General features: G+C 39.7%; 1 protein-coding gene across 8 annotated transcripts in view; it reads right to left on the bottom strand.

Moving 5' to 3' along the window:
- The window catches only part of AXDND1 (axonemal dynein light chain domain containing 1), a 185,677-nt gene that overhangs the window by 106,757 nt on the left and 58,896 nt on the right, over positions 1–20,024 (bottom strand). For all 8 annotated transcript variants that reach the window (XM_031658150.1, XM_031658151.1, XM_031658152.1 and 5 more), the window contains 3 exons: positions 15,303–15,404; positions 14,322–14,476; positions 12,610–12,685 (listed from right to left, as the gene is read on the bottom strand). In XM_031658150.1, coding sequence (XP_031514010.1) covers positions 12,610–12,685; positions 14,322–14,476; positions 15,303–15,404 — 333 coding nt within the window. The remainder of the gene's footprint in view (positions 1–12,609; positions 12,686–14,321; positions 14,477–15,302; positions 15,405–20,024) is intronic.

Consider the following 20,024-nt stretch of genomic DNA (forward strand, 5'->3'; position numbering starts at 1 on the left):
ACTTCTGCCATTATCTCCTCATTATTCTGCAGGACAGCAGGCTGAATCTAAAAATCTGAAAGAATCTGTTGTCCCACCCACAGTTCCAACTGAAAATAAAAAACAGGAGAGGGAGGATAAAAATTGGCCTATACCACCTCCTCCAGTTGCAGAAACATCTGAAACACCTCCTTTGATAGCAGAAATAGAAACCCCAATACAAAGAATTTTATGCTCTGCTGCCATAGCTGGAGAGCCCTTAGGACCTTGTGCTTTTCCTATTTCTGTAAGGGCTGATCCGAATAATCCACAGCAGGTTATTCATGAACACACTCCCCTAGAGTTTAAGTTGTTAAAGGAATTAAAAGCAAGTGTGGTAAATGATAGCGTACAGAGCCCATTCACCTTAAGATTGCTAGAATCTGTGTTTGGTGCTATGCGTCTTTTACCCTTTGATGTGAAACACTTGGTGCGAACTTGCTTGTCGGCTAGCGCATATCTGACATGGAATTTAAATTGGCAAGAAATGTGTGCAGACCAGGCTAGATAGAACCGTGCTGCTAGAAATGGAGACGTTACAGAGGATATGCTGTTAGGTAATGGTCCTTATTCAGACCTGGAATGTCAAATGGCACTCCCAGATGCCGCTTATCAGCAGTGTGCACAGGCTGCTAAATGTGCCTGGGCCACAATTCCTGAAGAGGGAGTCCCAGTACAATCATTTTTACATATCATGCAAGGGTCACTGGAACCCTATATGCAATTTCTTGCAAGATTACAAGAGGCAGTGAAGCGTCAGATTCCTCATACCGTGGCTGCAGAAATGCTAACCTTAGCTCCAGCTTCTGAGAATGCAAACGCGAACTGTAAATGTGCAATGGCACCAGTGAGGTGTACAAAAAACTTCGGAAATTTTCTCAGACCTTGTCAGGATGCAGGAACTGAGCTTCATTGCTGTGCAATGTTAGTGCAAGCAATGGCTAATTTAGCAGTTGACAAATCTAAAAGGAGCCAAGGGTCAAACCCTAAAATGGAAAAATGTTATAATTGTGGAAAAACTGGACATTTTAAAAAGGAATGCCGCCATATCTCAGGACGGAAAGGACCTTACAACGCAGTGCCCCACCCAACGGAAAAAAACACCAGGACTGTGTGCTCGCTGTAACAAAAGAAATCACTGGGCCAATCAGTGCCACTCAAAATTTCATCAGAATGGCACCCTACTGCCGGGAAACAAGACATGGGCCTGGCCCCTGGCCCCACAAACAATGAGGGCATTCCCAGTCCAGACCTCAACCCCATTTGAGGGATGGGTTCCTGGAGGCACATTGATTCCCTCACCCCAGGAACACCAGGAAGTGCAGGATTAGAGCTACCCACCAAAGAAAGAATCACATTAGTCAGGGGAGACAAACCTATCAAAGTTCCCACTGGTATTTGGGGACTTTTACAAACAGGATACACAGGACTAATTTTAGGCAAAAGTCGTCTTAATTTGCAAGGCATCACTGTAGTCCTAGGAGTGATTGACTCTGATTATGAAGGAGAAATTCAAGTAGTTTTAATGTCACAAGATCTTTGGGTTTTTGAACCGGGAGATCTTTGCTCAATTACGCTTATTCGTTGCAAATTATACCCTTCTCCACGAAAGGAGAAAGGAGAAAATAAAGGGTTTGGGAGCACAACTACATGAGAAATCTATCACAACCAATAGCCTCTAAATAGACCCACCTGTGGGTACAAATTAAAGGCAAGAAATGTTATGGGCCTATGGATACGGGACCTGATGTATCAGTAACATCTAAAGACAATGGCCCCCATCCTGGCCCTTGCAATTAACTTCTACATCCTTAGTGGGAAAGGAACAGCTCAAAGTGTTCAACAGAGCCCTGAGATTTTACTTTGTCTTGGTCTGGATGAACAGTCGTGTACTTTGCAGCCTTATGTCGCAAATATAGCTATCAATTTATGGGGTCAAAACTTAGTTACACCTTGGGATATGAGACTTACAAATGAAAACTTTGATAACGCAGGATTTAAAATGCTGAAGAACATGGGATATCAGAATGGAAAAGGTTTAGGAAAATTTCTTCAAGGAAATCCTAACCCAGTATCAGTAACTGCAAAAACAGAAAAGGGCTAGGACGTCAGGATTTCTGATGGGGGTCATTGATATTTCTCCGCCGCCCACTGCCTTACCATTAGAATGGCTCAGTGACAAACCTGTATGGGTGGATCAATGGCTCCTATTTCAGAAGAAGCTGATGCAACTTCGGCAGCTAATAAAAGAACAATGGGACACCAGACACAAAGAGGAGTCAGCCCCTGGAATTCTCCAGTGTTTGTTATTCCAAAAAAGTCCAGAAGATGGCGACTGCTACATGATTTAAGAGCTGTTAATGCAAAAATTAAACCAATGGGTGCCTTACAAAAAAGTTTACCATCTCCAGTGGCTATTCCAAAAGACTGGCCTCTTGTAGTAATAGATCTTAAGGAGTGTTTCTTTACTATACCCTTACACGAGAAGGATAAGCCTCGATTCGCCTTCTGTGTGCCTTCTATTAATCAAAGAGAACCTGTTTCTCATTATCAACGGAGAGTTTTACCCCAAGGCATGATTAACAGTCCTACGCTGTCAGCATTTTGTAGGACAGGCATTAAAGGAGCCTCGGAATATGTTTCCTACTGCTTATATCATTCATTTTATGGATGATATTCTTTTGGCCGCTCCTACAGATCAAAATCCTACATCAGTTATTCAGAGGAACAAAGCAGCCTTTGACTAAATAGAATCTCAAAATAGCCCCAGAAAAGGTACAACTTCCCCATACCAACACTTAGGAACTGTTGTTACGGAGAGAAGTGTATGGCCTCAGAAAGTAGTTCTCCATAAAGACAGGTCACAGACTTTAAATAATTTTCAACAATTATTAGGAGATATTAATTGGCTACGCCTGATGTTAGGTATTGCTACCTATCGACTCACATATCTTTACTAAACCCTGCAAGGAGATTCTTCTTTAAATTCCCTGTGGCACTTAAAGAAACAGGCAGAAGCCGAATTACGAATTACAGCTTGTAGAGCAAATGTTACTGCAGAGACATGCCACATGGCTACAACCGCAAAAATCTTTGCTTTTGTTTATTCTTTCTACCCCCCACTCTCCAACAGGGCTTTGGGGCCAGTTCATAGACAAGTCTGTAACAGTGACAGAATGGCTCTTTCTACCTCATCAAACAGTCAAAACCTTGCAAATTTATCTTTTTTTAATTACACAAATTGTGACTATGGGCAAGCATAGGTCAAAAATGCTTATGGGATATGATCCTGACAAAATTATTGTTCCTTTACACTCCCAGCAACAAGCCGAAGCTTGGGAAATGTCAACTGCCTGGCAAACTGCTTTTGCAGACTTCGTGGGTGCTATAGATAACCACTGTCAGGCCTCTGAGCCCAAGCTAAGCCATCATATCCCCTGTGACCAGCATATATATATCCAGATGGCCTGAAGCAACTAAAGATCTACAAAAGAAGTGAAAACAGCCTTAGCTGATGACATTGTACCATTGTGATTTGTTTCTGCCCCACCCTAACTGATCAATGTACTTTGTAATCTCCCCCACCCTTAAGAACTTTCTTTGTAATCTCCCCCACCCTTAAGGAGGTTCTTTGTAATTCTCCCCACCCTTGAGAATGTACTTTGTGAGATCCACCCCCTGCCCGCAAAACATTGCTCCTAACTCCACCGCCTATCCCAAAACCTATAAGAACTAATGATAATCCCACCACCCTTTGCTGACTCTCTTTTCGGACTCAGCCCGACTGCACCCAGGTGAAATAAACAGCCTTGTTGCTCACACTAGGCCTGTTTGGTGGTCTCTTCACACGGACGCACGTGACAACCACTACCCCTCAGACAAAATTTTACAGTTTTATAAAATCCATTCTTTCATTCTTCCTGTGATTTCTTGCCACAAACCTATTCCAGGTGGACAAATTTATTTTACTGATGGCCCTTCCAAAGGTTGTGCTGCTATCTATGGACCAAAACATACTCAAATAATGATGACCTCGGGTTTCAGCTCAACGCTCAGAGCTAATTGCAGTCATTCAGGTTTTGGAGCTCACAGCTTCCGATCCTATCAATGTCGTCTGTGATTCAGCTTATGCTGTAAATGGAGCCAGTCACATAGAAAGTGCTACAATTAAAAGTACACTAGACCCAGAACTGCTGAATTTATTTTTAAGACTTCAACAAGTTATTCACTCTCATGCAGCTCCTTTTCATATTTCTCATATTCGTTCTCACACACAACTTTCTGGGCCACTATCTCTAGGTAATGAAAAGCAGACAAATTGATTGGTTCTGTGTTTCAGCAAACTCGAGTGTCTCATGCGCTGCTGCACCAAAATACTTCTGCCCTTACTTGTATGTTCCATTTATCTCGCAGCCAAGCTAGGGCTATAATACAAACCTGTCCTACTTGCCAGCATGTCTCCCTGGAGAAGGCTGTAACCCACGAGGTTTGGCTCCAAATGAAATTAGGCAAACAGATGTTACACACATAGCAACCTTTGGTAAGCTTACCTATGTTCACGTGACTATAGACACTTATTCTCATATGCCGCATGCTACATGCCAAACACGTGAGACAGCTGGTCATGTACAGTGACATTGTCTGTCATCAATTGCTCATATGGGGATACCTAACAATTAAAAACTGACAGTGGACCCACTTACACTAGTATGCCTTTCAAAATTTCTTACAGCTTTGGGCTATAACCCACAAAACAGGAATTCCTTATAATCCCAGAGGACAAGGCATTATAGAGCGGTCACATCAAACATTACAATGCATGTTGAAAAGACAAAAAGCGAGTATAAGAGGCAAACTACCACCTCAATCAAAACTACATTTAGCTTTATTTACTTTAAATTTTTTGACTCCTGATACAAATTATAAGACTCCAGCAGAAAGACATTGGCAAGTGTTAGAGGAAAAGAGGAAAATTTATTCGAAAATGTTATGGAAATCCACAGAAGAAGGAAAATGGAAAGGTCCGGTGGATTTACTGATGTAGGGATGAGGGTATGCTTGTGTTTTTACAGGAGATGGACAAACTGTGTGGGTGCCCTCAAGGTGCGTGCGACCATGGAACGGGAGACTGGAGGAACCCAGGGTGGCCAACCATGGGCCTGGTCCCTCCAGTATGAGCCATGAGCCAGCTGAGCCTGGGTGCAAAGACGGAGAGAAGGCTGACCACAGTCATGATGACATCAATCCTCATAACCTGGGGACAACTCAAGAAAACCACGCAGGCAGCTGAGAAACTACTGGAGCCTCAGGGACAGGCAAAAATCCCTGATTCCATATCCTTGGCCATGTTAGCCATAATGTCCTGTGCAGTATGTTTTCCCTGTGCAGAAGCAAAAACATACTGGGCATATGTTCCCAGTCCCCCAGCAGTACAACCTACACTTTGGAGTGACACTCCTCCTGAGATTTGTCACGATCAGGGAGAGTGGGCTCCAGGACCCCTAACTCCCCCGACGTAGAACAGTTAGACTCTCAGAATAATGTCATTAATTATACCCTCCACTGGAAGGACTTCCTTTGTGTATCACTACAAAGACATCACTCAGCCATAGCTATCTTACAATTCAAGCTCAAACATGGTTGAGTCACTATGGAAAAATTATGTACTTATTAAGTCTTGGTTCTACTAATGTGACTGGTGTGCTAACCAACCATTCCTGGCCCAGTTGCCCTAATTGTGCTGATTATACAGAATAGATTCCATTCAATAGTTCCTACCCGCTTCTGTGGACCCAGTGTCTTGGTCCACTGGTAAGTGGAGACATTGTGGATTGGGGACCTAATGGTCAATTAGACGGAAAAGATAAAAATCAGAAATCATGGCACAAACTTCACTGGCTTTGGCAGCAAGCTTTTAATGCTTCTTCTTTTACAACACCGAGATTCAATCCCAGTCTGCCGCCCAGACTGCTTGGCATGGAGCAGGCTTTAGCCCGCCTCTTCCTCTGGCCTTATCTAGGGAGGAAAGGACCAATTCAAGAGATGATATAGAAGGCAGCGCTCCCATTTATGAATGGCAACATCTGGGTTGGAATATTATCCAGTAATAGCAATAGTAAGCAACACAGTCCCTTTTTTGGCAGCTAGGAAGGACCAGCTCCAGGTACACAATACCCAATTGACCTGCAAATCTTGCCAGTGATATCACTGCATTAATCATAGCACATTGAAAACACATAATCTCTCTACTTCCATAGTTTTTAGGTCGCATCCCTGGGCTATGATTCCTGTTAATCTGTCTGAGCCTGGGGCTGCCACACCTGCTTTGCATTTTGTGAAACTTCTAATTCAGCTTATTCATCATGTCTGTAGAGCCTTAAGCATGATCATTTTTGCTACTGTTTCCTTGATCACCACTCATAACTTCTGTTGTGATGTCCTCTGTAGCTCTGCATAATTCTATTCAAACAGCTCAGTACCTGGAGAACTGGATGCACACAGCCGACCAAGCATGGCTACTTCAGAATAAAATTAACACTGAGTTACAAACTGAAGTGGCGATGTTAAAAATCCACGATTCTATGGTTAGGGGAACAAGTACAAAGCTTGCAGTTGCAGCAGCAAATGCGTTGTCATTTTAATTACACTCATATTTGTGTAACCAACTTAGAATATAACCACAGCAAGTATCCATGGAACCTTGTGAAAGCCGATTTGCCTGGAGCTTTCACATCCAACATCACCTATAATACTGGTGAATTACAAAACAAAATTCTTGATTTAAATAGGCAAATTCAAGAATTTCAGCCTTCTTTTGAAGACTGGACTGAATTCCAGCAAGGCCTGAAAAGCCTTAACCCTTGGACCTATCTAAAGCACCACCTTAACATCTTACATGTAGTTCTTAGAATAATGTTGTTTTGTCTCTGTCTTCTGTTCATAGTCTGTAAAATCAGATGGACTGCCAATTGGAAAATGAGAGCTGCCCAGCCTGGCTCTCCATTCTTTCAATTAATACATAAACAGAAAGGGGGATATGTAGGGAGCCGAAGACTTGTGGGACGTGACCAACTCAGCATTCCACTTGAGGCTATATGATCAAACAGCAAACTTTATCATGAATGCAGGATGTGAGCAAACTCACACTGCGCCTGCCACCAAAAGGTTTGCTGAGGGACATCACTCCCTGGCACCAGGCTCCTTGAAGTTATCTACTGAGAAATCTAGCACCTATTGTTCAGAGGATGCAGTCTTGCAAGCCTGCTGTGAACCAAATGGCCGACTGACAATTACCCAACAATCACTCCCTCTTTCTTGCTATCTCTTTTGCCTAATAAATATGGAGGGCTGTGTAAAGCTCAGGGCCCTTGTCCACTAGAGGCAAGGTGGCCCCTGACCCTTTCTTCCAAATATACTCTTTTGTCTCTTGTCTTTGATTCCCGCATTTGCCCCCCTTCGCTCAGTCCCCCTAGGTCCATGCAGGTTACACTCACTGCCACCCAAGTAGATTTTCCTAATTTCTTTCCTTTTTTTTTTTTCAGTGAGTGTCTGTTTTATAGATGAAGACATACGTCGGGAGAAACAAAGCTTTACAATGTAATATACAGTACAGCTGTCATTTTAAGCTACACATGAAAGCAAAAGTTACTAATTCTTACCCTGCATAAGCAAATATATATTCAAAGAAGAAAAAAGTGTAAAGCTGATATCTACCAAACTTTTTGTGTTCAACATAGAATTTTTTTTTTTTTTTTTTACTTTAAATTCGGGGATACATGTGCAGAACGTGCAGGTTTGTTACACAGGTATACGTGTGCCATGGTGGTTTGCTGCACCTATCAACTCATCATCTAGGTTTTAAGTCAAGCATGCATTAGCTATTTGTCCTAATGCCCTCCCTCCCCTTGCCCCTGCACCTTCCAACAGGCCCCAGTGTGTGGTTTTCCCCCTCCCTGTGTCCATGTGTTCTCATTGTTCAACTCCCACTTATGAGTGAGAACATGCGGTGTTTGGTTTTCTGTTCCTGTGTTAGTTTGCTAAGGATGATGGTTTCCAGCTTCATCCATGTCCCTGCAAAGGACATGATCTCATTCCTTTCTATGGCTGCATAGTATTCCATGGTATATATGTACCACATTTTCTTTATCCAGTCTATCACTGATGGGCATCTGGGTTGGTTCCAAGTCTTTCTTGTTGTAAATAGTGCTGCAATAAACATACATGTGCATGTGTCTTTACAGTAGAATGATTTATATTCCTTTGGGTACATATCCAGTATTGGGATTGCTGGGTCAAATGGTATTTCTAGTTCTAGATCCTTGAGGCATCACTACACTGTTTTCCATGATGGTTGAACCAATTTACATTCCCACCAACAGTGTAAAAGCATTCCTATTTCTCCACAGCCTCACCAGCATCTATTGGTTCTTGACTTTTTAATAATTGCCATTCTGACTGGCGTGAGATGTATCTCATTGTGGTTTTGATTTGCATTTCTCTAATTATCAGTGATGTTGAGTTTTTTTTCATGTTTGTTGGCCACATAAATGTCTTCTTTTGAGAACTGTCTGTTCATATCCTTTGCCCACTTTTTGATGGGGTTGTTCTTTTTTTTTTCTTATAAATTTGTTTCCTTATAGATTCTGGATATTAGACCTCTGTCAGATGGATAGATTGCAAAACTTTTCTCCCATTCTGTAGGCTGCCTGTTCACTCTGATGATAGCTTCTTTTGCTGTGGAGAAGCTCTTTAGTTTAATTAGATCCCATTTGTCAATTTTGGTTTTTGTTGCAATTGCTTTTGGCGTTTTCATCATGAAATCTTTGCCCATGCCTATGTCCTGAATGGTATTGCCTAGGTTTTCTGCTAGGGTTTTTATGGTTTTGGATTTTAAAGTCTTTAATCCATCTTGAGTAAATTTTTGTATAAGATGTAAGGAAGGGGTCAAGTTTCAGTTTTCTGCATATGGCTAGCCAGTTTTCCTAGCACCACTTATTAAATAGGGAATCATTTCCCCACTGCCTGTTTTTGTCAGGTTGGTCGAAGATCAGATGGTTGTAGATGTGCGGTGTTATTTCTCGGGTCTCTGTTTTATTCCATTGGTCTATATGTCTGTTTTGGTACCACTACCATGCTGTTTTGGTTACCGTCATCTTGTAGCATAGTTTGGAGTCAGGTAGCATGATGCCTCTAGCTTTGTTCTTTTTCTTAGGATTGTCTTAGCTATATGGGCTCTTTTTTGGTTCCATATGAAATTTAAAGTAGTTTTCTCTAATTCTGTGAAGAATGTCAATGCTAATTTGATGGAAATAGCATTGAATCTATAAATTACTTTGGGCAGTATGGCCATTTTCACAATCATGATTTTTCTTATCCATGAGGATGGAATGTTTTTCCATTTGTTTGAGTTCTTTCTTATTTCCTTGAGCAGTGTTTTGTAGTTCTCCTTGAAAAGGTCCTTCACATCCCTTATTGGCTGTATTCCTAGGTATTTTATTTTCTTTTTAGCAGTTATGAATGGAAGTTAATTCATTATTTGGCTCTCTGCTTGTATATTGTATATTGTTGGTGTATAGTAATGCTTGTGATTTTTGCACATTGATTTCGTTTCCTGTGATTTTGCTAAAGTTGCTTATCAGCTTAAGGAGATTTGGGGCTGAGACGATGGAGTTTTCTAAACATAGAATCATGTCATCTGCAAACAGACAATTTGACCTCCACTCTTCCTATTTGAATACTCTTTATTTCTTTATCTTCCCTGATTGCTCTGACCAGAACTTCCAGTACTATGTTGAAAAGAAGAAGTGAGAGGGCACCCTTGTCTTTTCAAAGGGAATCTTCCAGCTTTTGCCCATTCAGTATGATATTGGCTGTGGGTTTGTCATAAATAGCTCTTATTTTGAGATATGTTCTATCAATACCTAGTTTATTGAGAGTTTTTAACATAAAGGGATGTTGAATTTTATGAAAGGCCTTTTCTGCATCTATTGAAATAATCATGTGAGTTTTGTCATTGGATCTGTTTATGTGATAGATTCCTCTTATTGATTTGTGTATATTGAATCACCCTTGCATCCCAGGGATAAAGCTGACTTGATCATGGTGGATAAGCTTTTTGATATGCTGCTGGATTCAGTTTGCCAGTATTTTATTGAGGATTTTCGCATCAACATTCATCAGGGATACTGACCTGAAGTTTTCTTTTTTTGTTGTGTCTCTGCCAGGTTTTGGTATCAGGATGATGCTGGCCTCATAAATGAGTTAGGGAGGAGTCCCTCCTTTTTAATTGTTTGGAATAGTTTCAGAAAAAATGGTAACAGCTCCTCTTTGTACCTCTGGTAGAATTCGGCCGTGAATCTGTGTAGTCCTTGGCGTTTTTTTGGTTGATAGGTTATTAATTACTAAGCAAATGGAAAGCAAAAAAAAGCAGGGGTTGCAATACTAGTCTCTAACAAAATAGACCTTAAACCAACAAAGATCAAAAAAGACAAAGAAGGGCATAACATAACAGTAAAGGGATCAATTCAGTGAAAGAGTTAACTATCCTAAATATGTATGCACCCAACACAGAAGCACCCAGATTCATAAAACAAATTCTTAGAGACCTACAAAGAGACTTAGACTCCCACAATAGTAGTGGGAGACTTTAACACCCCACTGTCAATATTAGACAGATTGACAAGACAGAAAATTAACAAGGATATTCTGGACTTGAACTCAGCTCTGGATCAAGTAGACCTAGTAGACATCTACAGAACTCTCAACCCCAAATCAACAGAATATACATTCTTCTCAGTGCCACATGGCACTTATTCTAAAATCATCCACATAATCGGAAGTAAAACACTCCTCAGAAAATGCAAAAGAACTGAAATCATAACAAACAGTCTCCCAGACCACAGTGCAATCAAATTAGAACTCAGGATTAAGAAACTCACTCAAAACCATACAACTACATGGAAATTGAACAACCTGCTCCTTAGTGACTCTTGTGTAATAATGAAATTAAGGCAGAAATCAAGAAGTTCTTTGAAACCAATGAGAACAAAGAGACAACATATCAGAATCTCTGGGACAAAGCTAAAGCAGTGTTAAGATGGAAATTTATAGCACTAAATGCCCACATCAGAAAGCTAGAAGGATCTCAAATCAACACCCTAACATCACAATTAGAATAACTGGAGAATCAAGAGCAAACAAATCCAAAAGCTAGCAGAAGGCAAGAAATAACTAAGATCAGAGCAGAACTGAGGGAGATAGAGACATGAAAAACCCCTCAAAGAATCAATGATTCCAGGAGCTATTTTTTTGTGTGTGTGAAAAAATTAACAAAATAGACCACTAGCTAGACTAATAAAGAAGAATCAAATAGACACAATAAAAAAATGATAAAGGGGAAATCACCACTGACCCCACAGAAATACAAACTACCATCAGAGAATACTATAAATACCTCTATGCAAATAAACTAGAAAATCTAGAAGAAATGGATAAATTCCTAGACACATCACCCTCCCAAGACGAAACCAGGAAGAAGTCGAATCCCTGAATAGACCAATAACAAATTCCTGATTTCTTTCCTAGCAGCCTAACTTAATTTGACCCACAAATCTGAAATAGAACTGAGAATATTTAAGCTTTTTTTTTTTTTTTTTTTGAGACAAAGTCTGGCTCTGTCGCCCAGGCTGGACTGCAGTGGCGTGATCTTGGCTCACTGCAACCTCTGCCTCTCGGGTTCACACCATTCTCCTGCCTCAGCCTCTCAAGTAGCTGAGACTACAGGCGCCCACCACCAAGCCCAGCTAATTTTTTGTATTTTTAGTAGAAACGGGGTTTCACCGTGTTCGCCAGGATGGTCTCGATCTCCTGACCTTGTGATCTGCCCACCTCGGCCTCCCAAAGTGCTGGCATTACAGGCGTGAGCCACCGTGCCCAGCCTTAAGCATATTTTTTGAAGTCCCTGAGCACTTGCTTTTTTTCTTGTCGTTCATAAAACTTAACATTGCTTTTTTTTTCTTTTTTTTTTTTTGAGATGGAGTCTAGCTCTGTTGCCCAGGCTGGAGTGCAGTGTTGCAATCTTGGCTTACTGCAAACTCTGACTCCTTGGTTCAAGTGATTCTCCCGCCTCAGCCTCTGAGTAGCTGGGATTACAGGTGTGAGCCACTGTGCCAGCCCCTAATACGGCATTTTTAAAGAATGAGATATGGCCAGGCATGGTGGCTCACACCTGTAATCCCAACACTTTGGGAGGCCGAGGTGGGCAGATCACTTCAGGTCAGGAGTCCAAGACCATTCTGGCCAACATGGTGAAACCTTGTCTCTACTAAAAATACAAAAATTAACCGGGCGTGGTGGCACATGCCTGTAATCCCAGCTACTTGGGAAGCTGAGGCAGGAGAATTGCTTGAACTCAGGAGGTGGAGGTTGCAGTAAGCCAAGATCACACTGCGCTCCAGCCTAGGTAACAGAGTGAGTGAGACAACGTCTCAAAAAAAAAAAAAAAGGGGATGAGATGTGACTCAGTTGTAGGTCAGGAATGCCAAGTTTACAACCAGCACTTTGATTGCCAAGCTCTTTATTAAAAAGTCTTACCTTCTGCCACTGTTTGAAGTCTAAAATAACTGAATCAAATACATTTCCGTTATTAGGGGATAAAATGTCTTTTTCACTGAAAGAAGAAAAAAGAAAAAGAGAAAGTTCTCAGAATAAGGCATAAACAAATAAAATCATCAGTTTATACACTAAAGACTAAACAACTAATATATTTCTCCTCAATAATTTTGAAGCATGCCTTCCAGGTCCAGCCCCTCTCCCCACAGGTATTTATCATTAAATTTGTAAACATAAATTCAGATTCTATTCAGACCTGAGCAATCAAGTTACAGGGCCATGGACCACAAGAGTGTTTTTTTTTAAAGGGTGGTCTCTTGAGTCTTGAGAATTAAAAACCAGATCATTATCAGAAGAATTTCTGTTGAATGCAGCTGCCAAAGCAATATATAAATGGAAAGAAAGCCTACAGAGTAATTAAGACTCAACATTTAAGCCAGGAATCCCAACTTCTGGTAGGAAACAATTTCCTTTAATGGCTCTAAAGTCTCACAAGGTGAAAGCTATTGATTAATACGTTTCTGAAGCTAAAGAGACAAGAACTATGGCCACCCATGCACGCCTCCTAGCTAAGAATCAACAAACAATAGAAATGGGTACACGGCAGGAGCAGCCAGCTTGGAGACATACCAGCTTCAGCTTCCAGAACTTCCAAATCTACTAATGGGGAAAACTTTAAGGGGGTATGAAAAACTGCAACCATTATTCTCAATTTGAAATGGAAATGGTACCTAACAGACAAAGCATCTTGAAGTTTAAAAAAAAAAAAAAAAACTTAGAAATTATCTAGTCCAGGCCTCAACAAACAAAGCATCTTAAATTTAAACACACAAACAAACAAAAACCTTAGAAATCTAGTCCAGGCTGGGCGTGGTGGCTCATGCCTGTAATCCCAGCACTTTGGGAGGCCTAGGTGGGTGGATCACCTAAGACCGGGAGTTCGAGACCAGCCTGGCTAACATGGTGAAACCCTGTCTCTACTAAAAATACAAAAATTAGCCGGATGTGGTGGCACATGCCTGTAATCCCAGCTACTCGGGAGGCTGAGGTGGGAGAATCGCTTGCACCCAGGAGACGGAGGCAGCAATGAGCCAAGATTGTGCCACTGCATTCCAGCTTGGGCGACAGAATGAGACCCAGTATCAAAAAAAAAAGAAAAGATAAAAAAAAAAAAGAAATCTAGTCCAGACTGCATCCAAAGTATAGATTCCCACTAACCTTGGCTGTGATTTAGCCAAGGTTAACTACTTTATTAGCAGCTTCTTTCATTGTCAGATTTCTCTAATCATTGCAAAGTATGATATCCAATCAAAACCATCTCCCTATAACTGTCACCCATTGGTTTTACGTCTCTGCATATGATTTGCAGATGGATCCAAATACTCAAGTTTGCCAAAGTAATGAAATAAGTTGACTTAATTTCAAAAAGAGAGAAAAGAAAAAGAACTGGACTCAAACAGGGACAGCAGCAGTTAAGCAGGGGGATCAGGATGGACTAGAGAGATACTTAGCACTAGAAACCACAAGACTATTCAAGGTTGTTAGCAGGATTGTGCCTTCACAGGTACTGCTCCCCAAAATCAATGTTAGAGTGATTACAAGGTAAAAGACAGAAGGAGGAACAGAGAGAATTTGACTGAGTTATCAGACATGATATAAGTATAATCAGAAAAACAAGATTCTTGGTGACTCACTTGAAGCTCTCCTGCCATTTGGTAAGTCCTTTCTCAACAATTTTCAATGTCTCCCTTGTAGACTCTTCCATTTCTTCTACCTCTTGTTTAAATTTATTCACTAAGTTTCTCCATTTCTGTGTCAACTTCTGCAACAATGCAAGGTCTTCAGTGTCCTAGATGAAATGCATGGAATCAAATAATATATTCATTTATGTATATAACAAATAGTCATTAACATACACCAGACCATTATTAATATTCTAATACTAGAGAAATTCATAGAAAGTTGATTAAAAAATTGAAAAGTTACACTACTACACAGTTCATTTGATGAGGAATTTTCCATGGTACATAAAGTATTAAGAGACAAGATTTTTTTTTCCTTTGCAACATGAACCCAATTTTTCCATAGGACTATCACAGGGGCAGTGTGGTGTGCTGGATAGAACAGGAACCAAGAAGCCAAACCAAACCAAATGTGAGGTGTAGCTATTACTGGCTGTGCAACCTTATGTAATCTATTTGGAATTAATTTTTTTATACATAAAGACCCTAATATCTATCTCACAGAATTGTCTTAAGAGTTAAGTGAAAAGTGAAATGACTAGTGTAAATGCTTTGACTTGGTAGAAACATACTAAATGCCCTCCTTTTCTATCTAGTGTGCTCACTGAATTTTCCCATAAAATTGATAATGCAACTATTTCAAAAAACATAGCTATTTACTTTTTTTACTTTAAGCATGAATCAATAGGATCATAACTGTATGAATAACCTTGTAGTGTTATTAAACTTAGATAAATTGCTTCAATTAGAAGGCAAATATAGAGAAATAAGAGCCTTTATTCACCTTCCCTTAGATTTTTCTTTCTGTACACAATAAGCACTAATATAAAATGATATTTTTCAAATCGATAAATTTAACAAAGGCATCTTACAGTCTCAATTCTCACCACTTGGTGTCTTTTTTCCCCAGAACTGAAGATAATTGACCTTTACCTTGTTTGCCAGCAGTATGATTAAATGCTTAGTGTATTTATTCCAGCCTTTTTCATTAAGGTAAAGTCTTCTAGCCAATATGACTCTATTTCTTTCAATTACCTATAAAAATAATGTACTATAATCAGGAACCTAAAACATTAGCAAACCACTATAATTTATTACAGTGATTTCATATATCAGTTTTTCATCGAATCATTAACTCAGCTAAAATTTCTTGTTTAAATCATTAACACGAATTACAAATTCACATTTTCCACTGAACTGGAACCAAACTGAAGTATAGCGTATGGCAAAATTTATCCAAAAATTTGATCTCAAGACCCCTTTATACAAAAAATGTTATCTCAAGACTGCTTTATACTCTCAAGTGCTTTTATTTATATGGAATGCATCTATTGATATTTACTGTATTAGAAATTAAATTAGATTTAAAACATATATTTGTTAATCACTTAAACTTTAACAAACTCATTACATATTCACATAAATAGCATCTTTATTTTTAAAAACTGTGTTAAATTAGTAAAAAGAGTGCTATTGTTTTACATTTTTACAAATCTAATGTTTGCCTTAGAAGAATAGAGCTGGATTCTCATTTGTTTCTGTATTCAATCTGTTAGAATATACCATGTCATGTAGCTGCTAGAAAAATCCACTGCATACTCTTAATAAAAGGATGAGAATGAAAAAGGCAAACGACATTTTAGTATTATAATGAAACTAATTTTGATTTCATGAAGCTCTTAAAAGGGTCTTATGGATGTCCCCCAGGGGGGTCCCTGGGTCATACTTTGAGAACCACTAATATAAGAAATCAACTGCATAGTCATTTAATGAAATACTGTTATAGACACTGTGGACATAGATATGAACAAAAGAGATAAAGTCCTTATTTTCAGGGAATTGACATTCTAGCTGTCACTTCAGTTAGAAGGGACTCTAGGGATGATCTAACACAAAGCTCATCGATGCAAGGAATTCTACAGAAACCTCTACCAGGGGCCAGCTCTCTACTGTTGAAAAGCTTCTAGTGTGAGGGATCTCACTTTTCTTCTTTTTTCTCCACTGAACATGTCTAGCTCAAATCTGTTTCTTACATCATGTATTTACTGTCATGATTGTTTCCTCTGAAAATGTCAATGTGCCCTTAAAAATTCTGCATCAGAATGGAACACTGTATTCTGGATGAGGTCTGACCATTTCAGAGAAAAATGAGACAATGATCTCCTATTCTCTTTACTTCTAATCTTGTAAAAGTCCAGCATTGTTTTGAGAATCATTTCATACAGTTGCCTTACAGCGAATCCACAGTTATTTCAATGTCACAAATCTTTTTTTTTTTTTAACATGGATTGCTCTTACATTGGGTCTCCTCCTTTAGGTGGCTGCCCTGAGTTTTATTTGTCTTTTGTCTCTGAAGATGGTATATAATGGAAATTGGGAGTTCAGGTTCTGGAGTCAGACTTGCTAGGTTCACCATTTATTAGCTATGTGACCTTAGGCAAATTCTCTGAGTCCTCATTAATAATCATGGTAATTATTAATTTTAATCATATTAATAAGACTAATCTATACATTTATCCCTACTAACATTTCATTTGTCTAGAAAGGTCCATCATTCTCAATTGTTGAGATATTTGAATCTCATAAAGTTTTATGGGCAGGAATTTTGTCTCAATTATTTTTGTTTTACCAACCAATACATGGCATAATGTCTGACACATAACACATGCTCAAAGTTTATTTTTAAAAATTAATAGATCCTCAAAAATTACCCTTCATAGTCAAAAAATTAATATATATTTGGTAAAGTCAAACAATATAGAAATATAAAGTAAAATTCAAAATTCCCACCAGCTCACCCAACCCTAAAATTCAACTAACCAAAGGTAATCTGTCTTATTAGTTTGCTGCTCTCCCAGTGAAGATTTTGTGTGTGTGCATATATAAACTATACATAGTTGTTTGTTTGTTTGTTTGTTTGTTTGTTTTTGAGACTGATTCTCACTCTGTCGCCCAGGCTGGAGTGCAATGGTGCAATTTCAGCTCACTGCAACTTCTGCCTCCCGGGTTCAAGTGATTCTCCTGCCTCAGCCTCCTGAGTAGCTGGGATTACAAACATGGGCCACCATGCTGGCTAATTTTTGTATTTTTTTTTTTTTTAGTAGAGATGGGGTTTCACCATGTAGGCCAGGCTGGTCTCAAACTCCTGACATCAGGCCATCTGCCTGCCTCAGCCTCCCAAAGTGCTGAGGTTACAGGCTTGAGCCACTGCGCTCGGCCACATAGTTTTTTTATATACTCGTGATAGTTTTTATTAAATATTCTCCTATCCTTTTATATTATTCTAAAACTTGCTGTTTCTTTTACTTATCATAGCCAACTTTGCACATACATATATATATCTACAACATTCTTTTAAATGGCTCCCTAGTATTCTACTGTTTGAATAACTATAATTTCCCTTATGATGGATATTTAGATTATTTCAATATTTTTGTAATCACAAGCAATGTTGAAATGAATATCCATATTCTTATTCACTTGTACTAGTATTTCTTAGGAATGGAATGACTTCTTGCCTGTGTGATTGGTTAGTCAAAGACGTACAAATTTAAAATACTGTTAGCCTCTATAAAAATTTCTAAAATGGTTATATCAATATACATGCCCATCAATAGTACATGCAAATGTTCATGTTTATCATCTGTTTATGTTTGCCAATCTGGTAAGCTAAAAATGTTATCTAATTATTCTGTATATTCCATCCTATTGATGATTGGTGAGGTTGAACATATTTTCATATATTTATTAGCTATTTGAATTTCTTACTCTGAATTATCTGTTTATAGTCTGTGCCCGTTGTTTTGCTGGATTATTTTACCTTTAAAATTTATTTATTCGACCACTTTAGTATTAACTGTACAAACATTTTCTCCCAGTTTGTTATTTGCTTTTATTTCTAGTGATTGTCACTGCATGGAAGCTTCAATTTTAAGGTTTCACATCATACTTAGAAAAAGCTTTGGCCGGACACAGTGGCTCACTCCTGCATCCCAGCACTTTGGGAGGCCGAGGCAGGCAGATCACAAGGTCAGGAGTTTGAGACCAGCCTGACCAACATGGTGAAACCCCGTCTCTACTAAAAATACAAAAATTAGCTGGGTGTAGGGGCACGTGCCTGTAATCCCAGCTACTTGAGAGGCTGCGGCAGGAGAATCACTTGAACCCGGGAGGCAGAGCTTGTAGTGAGCCGAGATTGTGCCACTGCATTCCAGCCTGGGCAACAGAGCGAGACTCTGTCTCAAAAAAAAAAAAAAAAAGAGCTTCCACATTTTTCTCTTTACACACACACACACACACACACACACACGTATTTGAGACAGGGTCTCACTCTGTCTCACCTAGGCTGGAGTGCAGTGGTGTGATCTCAGCTCACTGTAGCCTCAACCTCCCAGGCTCAAGAAATCCTCCCACCTCAGCCTCTGGAATAGTTGGGACTACAGGTGTGCACCAACATGCCCAGCTAATGTTTTTGTTTTTGTTTTTTTAAAAAAAAAAATGATTGGTGCTTCCAGTTCCAAAATAGTGGCATAAAAGCAAGCTGGCTTCAACCACTCCACCAAAAACAAACAAACAAACAAACAAAAAACTGAAACAAATATACATCACCAAGATTATCACCAGCAATATTCCAGAACTCAAATATGAAGATGAGACTGTTCCTGGGGCCACAGAGAGGTATAAAAAACTCTGAGCAGATAGCGAAAGAACTGGACTTCCATATCTGCAATGTCCCTCCCTGCTTCTGCCCAGCACAGCACAAAGCACATGGAAAATTTCCCCCAAACTCATGGTTTTTACACTGGAAAAAGTGAGATAAAGATGGACAACAAGCTTCCCCATCATGTTGATTCCTTGGCAGGAGACCCCATCATGTTGATTCCTTGGCAGGAAACCATCACAAGTGCCTGAAGAGATAAATATGCCCAAGGACAGGCAGAGACAAAGGGTAGAGGAAGGACTACCATCCCCAGGCCTGGAAACTTTGCTCTGCAACTCAGCCAAAGGAGACTCCATGTGAGAGAGGCTTATCAGCAGCACCATGCTGTGCAAGGTTCACTCTGCAGATTCTCTGGGCACTAGTCCCTAGCCATCCTTCTCACACTGCAGGGATATTGCCTTTGGAAACTCCCCTATGTGGGAAGGGCAGCACTTCAATCCTTCACTAGAGTTGAGGTGAACCTGGGTTTAAGGCACCATGGAGTGCTGAAAAGGAGGCAGCAACCTTAAGATCTGCTAAGCAAAAGTAGCCAATAAAACATAAAACAAGCCAGACAGAGAAGACTAGAATAACTAACTAACCCTTCAATGCAAAGTAATAGACATACATTCATAAGAAACAAGAGCAAACAGGGAACCAAGATCTCCCCAAATGGACAAAGCAAGGAACAAGTGAGTGACTCTAACACGTGAGCTCTCTGATGAAGAATTCAAAACTACGGTTTTAAGAAAACTCAGTGATCTCCACGTTAACCCAGAAAAGCAATTCAGAAATTTATCAGAGAAATGTAACAAAGAGATTGAAATAATAAAAAAATAAAACTACTGGAACTGAGAAATACATTTGCTAAACTGAAAAATTCATCAGAGGTTCTGAACAGCAGACTGCATCAAGAAGAGAAAAGAATCAGTGAACCCAAATATAGGCTACTTGTA

The sequence above is a fragment of the Papio anubis genome, chromosome 1 (genome assembly GCF_008728515.1).
Source record: "Papio anubis isolate 15944 chromosome 1, Panubis1.0, whole genome shotgun sequence".
NCBI classification, from domain to species: domain Eukaryota; kingdom Metazoa; phylum Chordata; class Mammalia; order Primates; family Cercopithecidae; genus Papio; species Papio anubis.